The sequence below is a fragment of the Hylaeus volcanicus genome, chromosome 3, assembly GCF_026283585.1.
Source record: "Hylaeus volcanicus isolate JK05 chromosome 3, UHH_iyHylVolc1.0_haploid, whole genome shotgun sequence".
NCBI classification, from domain to species: domain Eukaryota; kingdom Metazoa; phylum Arthropoda; class Insecta; order Hymenoptera; family Colletidae; genus Hylaeus; species Hylaeus volcanicus.
In genome coordinates this window covers 12,465,937-12,482,901 of record NC_071978.1, presented here as the reverse complement: position 1 = coordinate 12,482,901, position 16,965 = coordinate 12,465,937, and the positions used below count along the sequence as shown (strand labels likewise).

General features: G+C 40.4%; 1 protein-coding gene across 1 annotated transcript in view; it reads left to right on the top strand.

Moving 5' to 3' along the window:
- The first annotated feature begins 1,521 nt into the window (after positions 1-1,521).
- LOC128873262 (mucin-2-like) overlaps positions 1,522-16,965 on the top strand; it is an 18,103-nt gene continuing 2,659 nt past the window's right edge. Inside the window, exons 1-5 of the mRNA XM_054116708.1 lie at positions 1,522-1,629; positions 7,841-7,943; positions 8,010-8,095; positions 11,668-11,772; positions 15,081-16,965. The exon at positions 15,081-16,965 is cut by the window's right edge and continues 2,659 nt beyond it. Coding sequence (XP_053972683.1) covers positions 1,605-1,629; positions 7,841-7,943; positions 8,010-8,095; positions 11,668-11,772; positions 15,081-16,965 — 2,204 coding nt within the window. The 5' untranslated portion in view covers positions 1,522-1,604. The remainder of the gene's footprint in view (positions 1,630-7,840; positions 7,944-8,009; positions 8,096-11,667; positions 11,773-15,080) is intronic.

Below are 16,965 nucleotides of genomic sequence, written 5' to 3'. Positions count from 1 at the left end.
GTATTGAAGCTGTGTAACGGAACATATTTATTCTGTTACTAGTTACTACCCACCTATTTCATCGCCTCACAGCAAAAGATTTTCAATCTTAAAAGGAAAAAAAAACCAGAAATGGAAGGTTTCCAGGTTCATCAATTTTCTAATTCCTCTAAAACACCTACACACCAAGTAACGTTTCACAGTACAGTAATGGGTAGTTAAGGGTGTGACGGTGTTGTAAATAAATGTCAGATCAACTGCAACGGTCGTGGGACGCGTCAAAGCGTGCGTTACGCCCGTTTCGGCGCGTAGATCTTAATTTTGCAATCGTCCGATTCCAGATCGCAGATAACCGGCAGACGGTACACGTGGACGCCGAGAGGATGTGAAAGAGATTGAAAGGAAATCGATGTCGATACACGCAATAGCGCTCCATTAACCATGCTCCGTACACATATCGCTACGAACGAGCCTGAGACGCTTCGCGTTTATCGGTCTCTGCTCTACTTTCCATTTTAATTGCAAGCATCGGGACTTTCTGATGGAATTTGATACCTGGAAACCTGCGGCTGATGCGCGACATGGACTATAAATGGAAAGACGGTGTCTACAAACCGTGCAGGTGATATTTTCGAGGCCTCGTTGACGCATGCAAGAGGCGTACGTATGAATAGATTCAATATTTACAGAGAGTTGACATGGGTACGAGCCACACGAGAGGATCCTAAGGCTTGTGGGAGAAGAATATTCCAGTGGATTGTCTTTTCGAGCAATTGAGACTCTGATATTTGAAGCAGCAGAGGTAGAATTAGGATGCTAAGGAAAATAGAGTCAATAGTAATGAAATAAAATAGAAATTGAAATGGATTGTAATTTTGATTTGAATTAATTTTTCGAGCAGCTGAGTTTCTGATACTTTCAGTAGTGAAGGCGAGACTAGGATGCTGAAGATAGGAATAAAATAGAAAAGAAAAGACGACTGATAATGATTTAACTTCTGCTCTGCAGCCTGAGTTTTGGAGCTCGTATCTTCCAAACAATAAAAAAACTAGGAAGATGGTAAATTAAACCTCTCCTAATTCCACATAAACTACAGTCTATGTATATCAGTACCATCACAATCTTCCTCATTTCTTTACGAATGGGACCTTATTTCCTCGCATCGACATCTAGTACTCCCACAGGTTTACTCTGCAATTTTTCAATTTATTTAGAAACGCAAAAATGCTCGAGAAATATTATTTCCCGTCAAAGTTGGAGTCATAACTCCATGCATCGGAACTGTAAACCACAGAACACGAAGCGAGAAGAATATAAATGCGAGAAGAACCCGAAGACGAGCCACAGCAGGCCATGAAAGGACATCTAAGTTAGTCGTTGAGGGATCTCCGAATTTCTACGGAGGCGCGGTCGAGATTCCACCTCCGAGGGATGACTCGAGCCAGGTGAGAGGTGGAAAGCGAAAAGAAAGGCAAGAGGGATCCGTGATCCCTTCCACGGGTCGAAGAGCCCGAGAAGAAGACTCTGGGAGGTGATCGTCGAGCTCGCAGTGCATCGGCTGCTCCACGGTGGGCGGACGTTCGACGTCGAACAGTTCCTCGGGTACTCATGCAACGTGCAACAAAATGCCGATCAGCCTACGTACTCTGTGTAAGTGCTCGATTTTCAACGCGAATCGAATTTCGCGCCTCGAAGGCCAAACGCGTCGCGCACGTCGCCTTTCGTGAATCGAATTACTACAGAACCGCCTTCCTCGACAAGTAAAACCTGATCATTCCGTTGTTCGAGTCGCTCGAGAACCATGTTACTGATCGTCGATAGGCGTTGTATTTCGTTGGAAGTTGCTGTCTTCATTACTAAACGGATGTTCGATTTATGGTGGGACTTCAGTTTTGACGAGGTTTGAAGGTAATGTGTGGTTCTTCGCGACGAACTCTGGAGGGTAGTTTCAATGTTTAGTTGGGGCTTGGGGAAATTCAATTGTGTGAAAGTGATTTGATGGTGAGGATTTAATAAACATTTTATATAAAAGACGTTTCAATTGTTGAAATTTAGGATTCTTTATTCGTTGTCAAGGTACAATACTCGATGGGGAGGACGTTGAGGTTCGTATCTTGTCGTTCGATATTTCTCTGTGGTTTCTTAAAGGTTACTTAAATTTATACTGTAACGAATATTCAGGGAACCTTGTGCATTGCTTTGCGACAAACTCGAAGGGTGTAATTTAAATTTTTATTTGGATCTAAGTACTTGTAATTGTCGTATGAAAGTGATTGGATGGTGAGGGTCTAATAAACATTTTATATAAAAGACGTTTCAATTGCTGAAATTTAGGATTCTTTATTCGTTGTCAAGGTACAATACTCGATGGGGAGGACGTTGAGGTTCGTATCTTGTCGTTCGATATTTCTCTGTGGTTTCTCAAAGGTTACTTAAATTTATACTGTAACGAATATTCAGGGAACCTTGTGCATTGCTTTGCGACAAACTCGGAGGGTGTAATTTAAATTTTTATTTGGATCTAAGTACTTGTAATTGTCGTATGAAAATGGATGATGAGGGTTTAATAAATATTGTATATAAAAGACGTTTTAATTGTTGAAATTTAGGATTCTTTATTCGTTGTCAAGGTACAATGTTATGCTCGATGAGGAGGACGTCGAGGTTCTTGTCGTTGAATGTTGTCTCCTTTCTCAAAGGATGTTTTATTTTATGTTGTAACGAATATTGTATTCGACAAATCCTGTGCATATTTTTTACGACGATACTGAAGGTGTAGTTCAAATTTTTATTTTGATCTAAGTACTTCTAATTGTCGTATGAAAATGATTGGATGGTGAGGGTTTAATAGTCATTCTATGGAAAAGTTAAAAGCAATTTAATCGTTGATATTTATGATTTTTCATGATCGTTGGTGTTAGGATACAGTGTTATGCTTGCCAGGAAAACAGTAATGAGTATTGAAAAATGACACCGTTGATACATCGATCCACGTGTGCATATGTATATAGAGCGATTTGCATAGATCGCGTCGCTTTGTTGCAGAGAATAATTGAATCCAAGATAGCTGTTAATAATCTGTAACAAGTCTGAGCACGTGCTTAAAACAGTGAAAAGTTGCCCAATGGAAACTTAGCTTCACCATAATATTATTCTAGAATTTTTACACCGTTCCACGACAGAATTAATTTTCCGAGCTTGTGTGCAATTCAAAAAGAAATTTTGAAGGGATCTCCCAGGTACGAAATTTCCAATTTTATAGTGGTTGCTACTTCCTGATGAATGTTATTAGAATACTGTATTACCCAGTGCCACGTAACGAGCATAATTTGATACTATTGGGCGTTTCCAATCGTGTTCCGCGTATACACTCGATGGAAGTGAAATCTTCATGATTCATAAATGCATGGCTCGACACGCGGGAACATGCAAATATATTCTCACGACTGTATCCTAGCCACAGTGCGGTTCTGTTACGATTGTACAAATGCAAGAGCGATTCAATTGATCGGAAGCAACACAGAAAGATAAGTGGAGTAGAATGAACGGTACAAAGTCTTTGCACTTGAAACGTTTCGCACAGTCTTTCAGTAATGTCTTTAAAAATCGTTTATGATTCATGCGTGGATTGTGCCACGTAGTGGGGGTGGGCCTTTCATTAAGGGAAACATTTGTAATTTATTAATTAGATTGTGGACTAAATATATGCAAAATATATAATTTATGAATTATGGACTGTTGCATTCGTTTTGCATATGTTTTCCATATTGCCATAAATGGATAAAATTCACATTCTAGTTCACATGAAAGTAAAAATTCAATGACACAGAAAAGTCTATAGTCTTGTACCTTCACCTTTCAAACGAGTGCAATGACGTGAATGTAAAGTGCAACTGCATAAAAAAACAAAAAAAAAAAAAAAGAATGGAATTATACATTTCCTATGCGCCTATTGTACCCGGTATAAAATCGCAATACAAGTCTACTTTTACGAAACCATTACGATGTATCAGAAAATGAATTTCGAATGAAATGTTTCGAGCAAAAAATATAAACATTGCCTCGCCTAGAATTGATGCAAAAAAGATGCGAAACGTCTCGTAAGTGGAATGTCTCGTCGATCACGAAAATATTGATCCCCGTCCAGGAAGAATTACGAGGATTCCTTGCGAAACGAGGCTATGACGTAAATCTTTTTCTCATAAGATTTTATATTCGAGAACTCGAGGAATGTCGGGTGCTGCTGGGAAGACTGTGACGCATTGAAAGCAGTCCTTGGAAAACAAGTTAATTGGAATAATTTTGAAGGGAAGAGTACCGCGGTTAGAACAATTTTGAAAAGTACATAGGTCTGGTGATTACACGAAGCGTTACGCGAAACGCTAATCTAGCGTTTAGGATGCCACGAGGGGTCACCGTGACTAAATATTAATTTCTTTCCAGTTCTCTTTTTTTTTTGCGTAATTCACGACTTCGTTCGCGGTGGCTCAGTTTCGACACTGGGTCGGCATTAAAACTAATTCATATTTGCGGACCGCGAGTTGCGCTAACTAGAAACACTAAATTTCCGACGCATTCCAGAGTTAACGCAAGAGACGTCTCACTTTAGAGCAGAAAGAATTGTTTGGTGATGAAATCCCTGGACTAGTAAGTCACTGTTGGGTCGCAAAGTGTTCTTGATGTGTAGACTGTGCATGTTTATGCAAATGAAATTTAAGTGAAACCATTTCAATTGTATGTACAGTCAGTGTCTTAAGTCCTTGCACCTTGTGTATCGAAGAAATTTGTTTTAAATTAAACGATAGACTTCATGTTTCCAAATAAATGTTTCATTATGAATATATACATGAATAAACTTTACGCATATACGTAATCATAATGATAATTTTACTCGAAATTAAATGATAGGCTTGATGTTTCCAAATAAATATTTCATTATGAATATATACACGAATAAGCTTTACACATGTATATATTTGTAACGAAACATTTATTTGGAAACAGCAAGCCCATCATTTAATTTACACTTATTAATAGACACAAAGAGTACGAATACTTATGGGACTGCCTGTATTTTTTAATTTGACCCCATTCACATACAGTGGGTGTAGAAAGTATTCGTACACCGACCAATTTCCAAAAAACTGTGTGAAATTGTAATTTATTAATTTATTTTTTATAAACAATAACATTCTACATATTCTCGGAAATTTCTAGAATAAACAGATTACAAAAAAAAATAGCTATTTATGTAAGTTGCGAAATTAACAAGAAAAAAACAATTAATTGATAGAAATGTTGAAGCAATAAGTATCCTCACAACTGTTTAAAAGTACTTTACTGGAAATTTGATGTTTTCTAATTCGTACGGAGCAATAAACTAATGTGTTTACATTACAAACTCTACTCTAAATGGTTCGTCGTAAGAATCGTACAAATACTTATTGCTTCTATATTTTTACCGACTTTTCGCATTTTTGTTTGTTAATTTCACAAATTATATTAACTAGTAAATGTTGTTTGGTCTATATCTATCTTAGAGACTTCCGAGAATATGTAAAATATCATTGATTATAAAAAAAGAAGTTAAGAAACTACAATTTCACAGAAAAGTTTTTGGGGAAATTGATCGGTGTACGAAATTTCCAGTTGCTAAAAATGTCTTAACAGTCTATTGATACGTTACATGCCTCCATAAGCGTTACTTCAATGCTTTCGCTCTTTACTGGCATTAAGAACAATGTGTTTAGACGTCTATACGTAATCATCTAAGCTCTAAATAAGGAGTTCCTTTATTTCCAATCCTGTCGACTCCTGTTCCCGATCGATCACAGATATTCAAATAATTGTCAATCGACGAAGCACATTCAAATAGCTCCTGGCAGGCGCTTTCTCACGTGTGACCCGATTAAAAACTATAGCACTCCCGATGTCATTGAGAACGCGCGATAAACAGCTCACGTGTGCGTGGGAGGGGCGATTATATCGGTCTGGAATCTGATTTACACAAATTCCAGGGACCAATCCATCCGTTCGAATAATGGCGACCTGGTGCATTGTTTCAACGGCTTGGTATGGTTACTGGCATTAAAAAGATGCGATGAGAAAGGTCACGAAGTTGGATAGCAACCACGGGGAATATCTTTACTCGTGAAAGACCAACTCGCTTGCTTTCCACGTTAAAAGTCATCCGATTCGCGTTTTCTGTTTAATTGGAGGTGTTTCTTGTTCCCTGGCGCTATTCATCGCACGTTTCACTTGACTGGTCAATTAATCCGTTACTACAAAGGATACGAGAGTGATACAGAAAAAAGTTAAATTTCTTATACCACTAGGGACGATGGGACTGGTCCAGATTTCACGAATTCTTTGCTCTGTCATTTTTTTTTTATTTTTTAGTCTCGAGGTACCATATTCTCAGACACATCAATTTTTAATTTAAACTTTCTTTCTTTGAGGAGCGCAAAATTCAGTTGAATAATGAACAGTTATCTGATAGAGGTATTAGTGTACCAGTTCATGGAATTGCAAGAACCAACGGAGCGACTCGCGACCATAAATACTCGCGTGCAAGCGATTTATCAAATCGTAGCCCTCGATTAACACTTCGACGAGCGCTTCCCGTTCATCTCTTCATCGAGCCCGTGGCACCTCTAATCATGTAAAACAAGCCGAAGTGCGCGAAACAATGCTCTCACGATCCGATTGCGGGAATCCATCAGGTTCGAAAGTGGTTCGTCTCGTGACCCGTCTGGAGCAACAGTCTCTATTTAGGAAGAAGTCGCGGTATAGCGAGAAACAAACGCTAACTGCCTGCTGATCAATTACTGCCAGGGAACTCGAACAGCTTCAAAAGGTTCATCGAACGCAAAGTATTCATTAACGCCACTTTCGCTGGGTGCCAACTCGCTAATCTTTTGCGTGTCTCGTGATGGGTAAACCGCAGGTTAGAAATTGTTGAGGTTGCTCCATTTTTAGGATGGTGTTGTCTATAAAATTCTTTGGCCTCCTTGTATATTTAAATAACAGGAGAGTTCTTAGTAGGGACGTTGACAGAGATGGATTATTTAAAATAGGGTTTATTTGACATTCTCGTGGTCGATGCATTATTAAGATAAAATCGTGTATGATATTCTTTGACCGCCTTGTGTATTTAAATAACAGGGGAATTTTTAAGAGAGACGTGAATAAAGACAGATTGTTTAAAATGGGAATTATTATAAATTCCTGAGGTCGAACAATTTTCAAGATATCGTCGTCTATAAAATTCTTTGGCCTCCTTGTATATTTAAATAACAGGAGAGTTCTTAGTAGGGACGTCGACAGAGATGGATTCTTTAAAATGGAGTTTATGAAAGTATATTTCCTGTGTCAATGTTTACTCTCGAAACATAAAGGTGTATCGACTTTTGCTTGCTTCTAACTTTGTGTCGTTGTGATAACTATGTATCTACGTTGGATAGAAGTGATTTCATTCATGAATCTGTGTTACTGTACTGTTTAAGAATGACTCTGTTCGGACAGTGGATTCGTCCTAACTAGGACCACCTCAAATATTTATCACAACCCTCGAACTTATCCTCAAAAAAGTTTCTCTAGTCTCCCAAACAATTGCTCCTTAATAGGAAAGATTGGAACCTCGTAGAAATAGAAACCTGGATGGTTGGAAAGTCGAGGAGTTCGAGAAGCGATGTGTGCTTGGAGTAAGAAAGTAGACAATCAAGAAATGGCGCAATTCGAAAAGAATTGTCTTTGAACCTAAAATCCTCGTTCTTCTGTGGCGTGGGTTCTTCTTGGCAATTGCGTTTTTAAATATTCGCTCGCACAATACCTTCCAGCTCAGGCACTCCTTTTTGTGCAGGTCTCGTGACGCTGGTCTTGTGCAATATTCACGGGAGTCTTGAACATGAAATTCCAAGGAGGAGCTTCCTGTCACGAAGAGCCATCGACGGCACCAGAGGAAGGTACGATTCTTGAAGCTGTTTCGCATGGATTCGTAAGAGACTAACGGTCGTCGATGTTGGTTTCAGGAAGTTCTTCGATCCGGAAGAAGAAGGAGCCTTTGACAGTTATGGATCCGCCGGCGGCCAGTACGATCCTTACGAAGAGAGAACAGGTAAATCGGGAATATTTCATTCGAGCCTTTTTCTTGGAACACTCGGTAAATCCTTTTAACGCGGAATAGTTCAAGGCGAACTTTCGGAATAGCTCGATTACACGGATCATTAGCAGAGCTTGTGGGTATAATAAAAAGACAAATTTCTCAATCTCCGTTAATTGTAAGTCTCTACTTGACTGTTCTAGACTTTCTGGTTCTATTTTCTTAGAATCTCAGAGTACAGGAATTCTGTTTGCCGAAAGGCACTGATATTGGATTGTAATTTAATAATTAACTAGGAAATTTGTATACTAGACACTTTGAATTCTAGAAATGATGTCGAATAGAAATAATGCTTTTTTAAAACTGGAAAATTTGTCTTTCAAGAATGTACGTTTTACAATGTTTAAGTAAGAACTTCTGTATCTATAAAAGAACCTCCGTTAAAGGAATGCATCATTCTATCTATGACTAGCAAATTGATTTACGATCGCTAACGATGTCTATTTCCATCTCGAACGCCGCGTCAACCAGTAGAAATGGTGTCAACGTGTTACTAATTATAGGAAAAGGCAGAAGATACAATCATTAACATATTGCTAATTTGTGCATCGCCAGTCTCCGGCTTTCACGTAATCAGATACATTGCAAGAGATAACAGATACATCTCGGATTGCCTCGTCAACAGATAAAAATGGTGTCAAACACTTCAAACATTAAACGTAAACGTTTGCACCCGATGTTATAGTCCTCGGCATGTCTTGAACTGAAAATACTTTTAAATCTGAACTTGAGAAATTGAGCGATATTTTTTAAATCTTCGAGTCGATACGTTCATGTGTTAAATAAACAGCTATCCTCGAAGCTTTGTCTTTTATGCATCGTATAATCGCGACGAGCAACACACGTACGTCTAAAATTTCCATTCAATGATTAGCATATTGTGCATCCTCCGATTGAATCAGCGTCATTCCTTCATTTTCTCTCGTTTCCTTCGCCCATTCTTGGGATTACCGTATGAAGTCGCTATTCAGATACTTATCACCGTTTCCTGCCATCCTCCCACGATCCTCATAATGCCAATTTCATTTACCATTATTGTCCATCCTTTGGTATTAACAATTACGACGATCGGTGACGTTTCCCGTCACTCACAGTCATCGAGGTCTTCTCGAAGGGAGTAAGTCCATTCATTTATTTAACTATCCACCTGTCTCTTCGTATATTTAAGAGGATATTCTCTGACACCTGGATGTTTTAAACTAGACGCGGTAGATATCTTAAAAGAACATATTTAAGAGGATATTTCCTGAGTGCTTCAAGCTAGATGCGTTAGGTGTTTTAAAAGGACATCTTAATATGCAAGAAAAATATTGGAAAAGGTCTAAACGAAATTAAGAGGATATTTTCTGACACCTGGATGCTTTAAACTAGACACGATAGAGATTTTAAAAGAGCATATTTAAGAGGATATTTCCTGCCACCTGGACACGTTGGATATCTTAAAAGGACATCTTATTACGTAAAAAAAAGAAAAAATGAAGAAATAAATACGTAAGGTATTTGAAAAAGATCTAAATGAAATTAAGAGGATATTCTGTGACACCTTGAAGCTTTAAACTAGGCGCGTTAGGTATCTTAAAAGAACTTGCTAATACATAAGAAAAAGCGAAGGAATAAATAGACAAGATATTGGAAAGGACCCAAACGAAAGTGAATGGAAAAAGGTTGAAGGAACGCGTAGAATACAAAGATCGATAGAGATCTTTCAGGTAGAGACTGTTGATTGCCAGTCGCATTTAATGTTTTGTCCATTCATGTCGAAAGGTAAGATCGTATCTCTGATGGGGCTGCCTGGTTTCGTTTTTATCGGGTAGGACACGTTGCCCCACGCGTACTTTTATTGCGAGTCGATTGACGGGCGTCAGGTGAACGAAGACGAGATCGTTAAGAGGAAGACGTATTATCGCGTGGCGTGAAAGGCGATAGGCTACGACAAACGTAGAAGAAAAATGGTCTTGGCATAGGTCACGTGAAGCATCTCGCAAATTGCGAGGCGCGAGAGCCGCGGTATCACGTGCTGCTGCTTCGAGAACTGTAAACACGTGGCATTCTGTTAAATGTCACCGATACACGGGATTATCCTGACGAGTTCTTTTCACGACCTTGGTGTGTCCTGGTTAAACCATCTTGTGAAATTACTATAGTCGATGCATGTTCTACGAGCCAATATAAGTCCAATGTTTATCCAGTATGAGTCCAATTAATTTATTGCCAATGTGTGCGTTGTTATTGTTACACATTTCAAATCAGTCAGAGACAAAAGGTACAGAATATATTTTTACATAAAAATGGATATTTTCTATCTAACCAGCAACTACTTATCCAATATAATATATTCTGTGGCTTGTTCGGACCAATGATGAAATTATAATAGGCAGGATTCGATTAAATTGATCATTGACACGTACTTTACGATTATGACACACGTAAGTTCCTATTAACCTACGAGCGGTGAACGCATAATAGTGGGCACAATTCAGGTTGCACAACCTTGAATCGGTATAATAACACGGCGTATTTGCATATCAAAGTTCAATGGAATACTATCATTATATCGTTGGTATTTATTGAATGCCACACGAGACGAACCATGGGTACTTATTATTTTCTAAAAACCCGAACAACCTTGTAGTAGCGCCTAACGTAAGTTTGAATCTTGATTGGCTATAAATTAAATTTAATCTTTGTAGAATTTAACGATCCTCGCTTCTGCATTAATTTATTTAACTACCGGTAATGATAGGCTGGGATACTCGATAAAAATACTTCCTTGTTGAGTATAGTGTATTTTTTTGTTTAGACACTGTTTAAGACACTCGTTTACTAATTTTCATTACGAAACTGCCTCCTGAATTAAAAGAAATGTTTATTAAACAAAAAAATGAGTATAGAGTATTTTTTTGTTTAATAAACATTTCCTTTAATTCAGGAGGCAGTTTCGTAACGAAAATTAATAAACGATTGTCTTAGATATATATCACTTTCCCAAAACAATTTTGTTGTTTTTTATCCACATAAAAGTATGTTTGCTTTAATAGTGCGCATAATTTCAACTGAAGTATTTATTCTAAATCCAAATTAATTTTACAAAAACTACAGAAATTCTTTCATTTTTGTTCCACCTACTTTCGAGTACGTTTAACCACCAACCACGTAAAGAATGAACGTTAAGTGGTGCTTGATTGGTACTTAATTAGTGCGCATAATTTCAACTGAAGTATTTATTCTAAATCCAAATTAATTTTACAAAAACTACAGAAATTCTTTCATTTTTGTTCCACCTATTTTCGAGTACGTTTAACCACCAACCACGTAAAAAATGAACGTTAAGTGGCGCTTAATTGGGCCAGCAATTGTTACGAGCGTTCCGCCAAGGTCCACAGACCTGTTCGTCTGAATGTTACAACGTAATGAAAGTCAACGCGCTTGTACAATCGCGATTAATAAATCGTTGGCGTGGGCTACCGTTTCAGGTATATCGGAACGACGATCGAAGTTAACGCACGAATAAACGTTCTCTGTTTCAGACTTCTCGGATATAAGGAAGAACGTGCCAGGGGAGCCAGGCGTCGATTACCCTGCGTACACGACGCTACCGCAGACAGGATTCACGTGCGAAGGACGTTCACGAGGTGAATGAGATTCGAATGAATCGCTATCGCATACCTTTACTCTCGATTTCACCGTGTCTTCCTCGAATCGAAATTCCATCGATCCGCGGTTTCCATAAGCTCGTGGAAAAGTTAGTGCCGCGACTTTGGGATTAGGTAACGCGTCAGGCTGTTTTCAAACGATCCACCAACCGGTTGAGCCTGTTAGACTCAGTCCAAATCAGCTAACATCACATTAAAACACTTATTTATTTGCATTCTAAACCTTATTAGGATGGAATATCTTTGCGCAATTAAAATGGTTTCAGAAGGAGACCGTCAAAGTTTGAGAAAGTGCATGCGAGTTTGCAGTGGTTTGAGAAGGTGAAAATAAGCAAAACATTAGCCATAACGAGGGGTGATAGTATATATAAATTCAGAAGCGTGGAAACGTGACATATGGCAGTAGAGAAAGATAAAAGGGCAAGATTCCTCGAATAGCTGTTTTGCAACTTAATCCTAAGCAACTATATATCATAATACAGCCTAAACCCTCGATTCGAGTATTCTGAGACAGTGTTGCTGATTAGATTTTTAGCTGTACCGTGTTTAGAAACCTGTTTCTATTGGCGGAGGGTGTAAACGAAGTATAAACTCTCTATAAGTGGAAGTATGGCTTTAGGTGGCTCGGTTAGGCGCTTCGGGTCAAGTCTGGACGCGCCCTAAGGCGTGTTAGATGAAAGTGTTCGCGCCGAGGGAATCGATGAAAATGCTACGCGTACGTAACATAGTAATCTCGCGATCGTTCATCGTGGAATTGCTTCTAACATTATTACAGTCCGGTATTTAATTTCAACGTTGGAACTGGGAACCTCTCAACCTTTTTGATGTATCATTTTTGAAGAGTAAAAGAAAATATGTGCAACGTAGGGAATAAGAGCAAGTTTAAAATTTCTCTATTTCATTCATCTAGGAATCGTCTCAGCTTTCTCTCGTAAAAGTTCATCGATGGTTTAGAACCTTTTTTATTTACCTTTATTAAAGTGTAAAATAAAACGTGTGCGGCATAGGACACGAAAGAATGAGAATGAGAATGGAAACGCAAGTTTAGAATTCCTCTATTTATTCCATTGATCTAGGAATCATCTCAGCTTTCTCTCATCGAAGCAGAGCTAAAAAGTCGAATGCCTCTTGCGAACCACCGCGCATTCATGATTAATTGCATCTTATTTTCTCCAAACTGGTTCCCCGATACAACTTCTATTCCATCTTAAAAAGAAGTCTCTGATATTTACTAACGTTCATTACCCGTTTCATGTTCGCCTCGATAACGGTGGCTGGATGGTAATGCAACTGCCAAAGAAACGCTGGCAATCTATTCGTGCGCCAGTAAACCGTCGACCTGCGTCCCCTGGAAGAATTTCAATTTCAGTATTGGAATCAGCAGGTGGCGCGAAATTAGTTTTCCCATTGGGTCGACTCGTTCTTTCTTGAATTTTCTTCGATCAATATCGCAGCAGTAGTTTTACGTTGGTCTCTATGCAGAGGCTTTAACTTCAAAAATTTTAGTAGGTTTCTGGAACCGTAAGGAAAATGGATTCTGGTCCTAGAGGATTCGTTAGACCATTAGGATCCCACGAAAGTGTCGCTCCACATCGATAGCCGTTTGGTCCCGCACTTTTTCACCTTTAGTATCGGTGTCAAGGATAGTTCTCACGCACACAGCCTATAGAAGCACGTGTGGCTTGTGACGTCTCCCTGCAACGTTTGCTTCGGTTTCGCAATAGGTCACCGCTCCAACGAGGCTCCCTGCACCTCGAAACTCCTTATAAAAATCCTCACAAAAAATCTTGATGTGTTCGTGGAGTGTTTTCATACTGGCTGAGACAAAAAAGTTTTGTTTCAATATAGCGGTTTCCAAATGAATCTAGGACTCCATTGCTCCCGAAGATTCCGGAGAACATAACACTCCGAAATAAGCAATTCGGAGTATAATACCAGAATTCCATCAGCTTCTTTTCTCTGATAGATTGCCACTGTATTTCCTGTCTCAATCCCTGTCTTTTGATTGTCTTGCGAAACGTCAAGCTTCCTGGATATTATAATCCACTTCGTCCAAAGGTAGTAATCCGAGCAGAGTTAATTACGTCTACCACAGAACGAGTCAATGGCGTCACTTGGTTGCATCGCGACGGTTAAGTCACCAGGATTCCAGACGTGTTTCGAGACCGTGTATTCCCGTTGAAGAAAGTTCAGTCCCCGCTCGTATATTATGGTTTCTTTATTGAGCAACCGCCTGATAATGTTGTACAGTTGTAGGATGTTGCTTGAGGAGTAGCTGAATGTCGGCGAAAGTAGCCTAACAATGAGATAAAGGCCAGTGGGATTATTCTAACGTATCCCAGGCTAACTCGAGAGATTGGATCCTGTTATTATTTGTTGCTACAAATGATTCGATGACTTTCGCTGCTGGAAATGTATGGATAACTTTATTGCCGAGCTGATATTTAACCGTGTTGATTCAGGCGAAAGGAATATGGCAGTTATTGCGTGGAACATAGTTTCTTAGATTAGCGACGTCTTTTTAGAAGAATTTGGAATTATCACCTGTGTCTAAGGAGTTCTAAGACGCTCCGTTCGATTTCTCGTCGATCAGGTATCTCCGTAACGTGGTCGCGCGTGCGACGAAAGCGGTTCAATTAAAATTTCCAAGTATCTCGGAATCGTGTCGTAAAACGTTCTCTGATGGCTAGCGAAGAATCAATCCTTTGTATCGCGCGATCGAGCTCACGGAAGAAATTCCACTGTTAGATAATCCGAAAGGAGAAGGATACTGTACAAATATAGCAGTGGCGTTGTATGACCGTTACGTAAGCTCCATCAAACGTAAACATTGATCGTGTCGAGATTATTCCAGGTTGAAAAAACCTCGGATCATTAGGAACGTTATTCCAGTTACGGGGCCGGCGCCACGACTTGTCGCAAGGACGTTTTAATTCGAGGAACTGTGTAACAAACTGTGTGTTTCAATCATGTTTTCATTTCATTATTGGAACGACGAGTACAGAAGTTATTTTAAGATAACCAGTGCTCGCAGAACTATTCTTTGTGCTAAATTAATAATATAAATCCGTACAAAAGCCATTGTGTCAAATTAAATTTTCTTTTTTCTAAACCATACCTGAAATATAAAGCAAATCAGAGGTCAACCTCCAGAATATCGTATCCACCCGTGTCGCATTTATCGATTCAGACCCCTTGAGACTCTCGAGAAATAAAATTCAAATAACTGGAGAAAGCAAAGATGCGTAACGTATTGTTTAATTTATTGTCTTAACTTTCCCGTGCAGGTTACTATGCAGACATGGTGGCAGGATGCCAAGTATTCCACGTGTGCCACGACGTCCTGGTTTCCTCGTTCCTCTGCCCCATAGGGTCGACTTTCAGCCAGAAGCTGTTGACTTGTGATTGGTGGACCAAAGTGGACTGTTCCTCCAGCGAGAAGTACATCGACGTGAATCGCAACAGCTACCAGCAGGACGACGACGAAATGATACGCAACGCCTACGCCATGGTCAGCCTTCAGTCGGGAACAGACGTGACCAAGGATGGTTTAGTGGATCCTGACAGGACAGGAAGCGTGGTGGACTATCAGCGAGGATCAGGAAGGATCCTCGATTACACACCTATGGATTCTACCGGAAACGACCTGAGAACCAACTTCGAGGACTACCCCAGGCCCGCGGTCCACGATTTTCTGCCACCCTATCAGTTCAAGGCTAGAAAACCTGAAACCAGTCGCAGTTACCAAGAGAGGTTCTATCATCGCGAGAAATCTCGATCCCCTTACCAAGATTCACCGATCATACGAGTGCAGAAGCTAAACGATCGTGACCACGTCGATCAACAGAGATCCAGAGATTTCCAAGGCAGTTATCGAAGGCCCAACGAGTTCAGCGACCAGTTCCAACCCTCCTACGCCCCTACAGTGCCCACAGTGACCACCACCACGAGGAGATTCTACTCTCCTACTGTTCCAACAACCTATCGACCATCCACTTTGGCCTACGACAAGCTGGACCAGGACATAGACAGTTCCGACTACTTCTTTTCTCACAGCGGTACCAAAAGCTACGTCACTCCGCCGACAAGGTTCCCCAGCAACGAGGAGAGCCGTGGATCCTTCGAGCAAGACTCGAAGAAGACGGATTATCACTCGAGAAAGATCGACAGGGATGATTACAATCAGCAGGAGAGATACGAAGATTACGGAGACCCCAGCAGCGAAGAGGAGAAGAGAGGTCGATCTCAAGAGACGTTTCAAGTGAGAGTCGCCGAAGACCTTCGATTCAATCAGTCGAATATACAAGCAGAGAGGAGTCCTTTGTTCGACGAGGCTTACCAAGGATACCAGGACGAAGAGAGCGTGGACGACATCGAACCTAGAGGCAGCATCGGCCTGGGTCACGCGCTGCGTCAGCCGTTCAGGGGAATCTCGGTCCAGGAGCAGAATCCTGTGAGCGACAAAGCCAAAGGTGGAGGATTCGATTCGGTGGTTGGTTCCAGACCCAACGCAACTGTTCCTCGCGAAGAGAAAGGTAGGACAGGTTATCAGTTCTTGGGGAAAACAGAGCCTACAGCCTCTGTAAACGATCCAGAGACGACAGAACAATACCAAAGAGACGATCAAAGATATTCGGAGACCTTCGTGCCGTCAACGACTCCTTCCTACGTCGAGAGCACTATAAGAGCGAGCACTATTGATTCGAGTCGCCACGAAGCGATTAATCCCTCTGCGACGACTGCGTCAGGTTATTTGAAAAGTAATTTAACGAATGCCAGTTCGGAATCGTCGAAGGAAAAGGACACTGAGGATAGAGTGGACACTGGGTTGCACACGTTTAGGCCACCTGATATCTTGGAGCCTCCTGAAGCGACGAGCAAATTCCAGATAAACGTGCCTGACTTGTCGGGGGTGTCCAGTTTGTTGGTTCGTTACTCGACTCTTGATAACGAGCCTAACCTGGGAATGAGGACTACGACAGAGCTACCAAGGTTCCAGAGCAGCTATGCGGATGACTATGGTCAGTCTACAGGTTATGATGCGGGAGATACGAATAACTATAATAGCAGAGGAGCATCGAGAGTCTCCAGTCCTCAATATTATCCTACGACGCAGTCTAAGTCCTTGATATCTTCCCATTCGCGACTTTCTTCCTCTTCTTCGGGTAATTT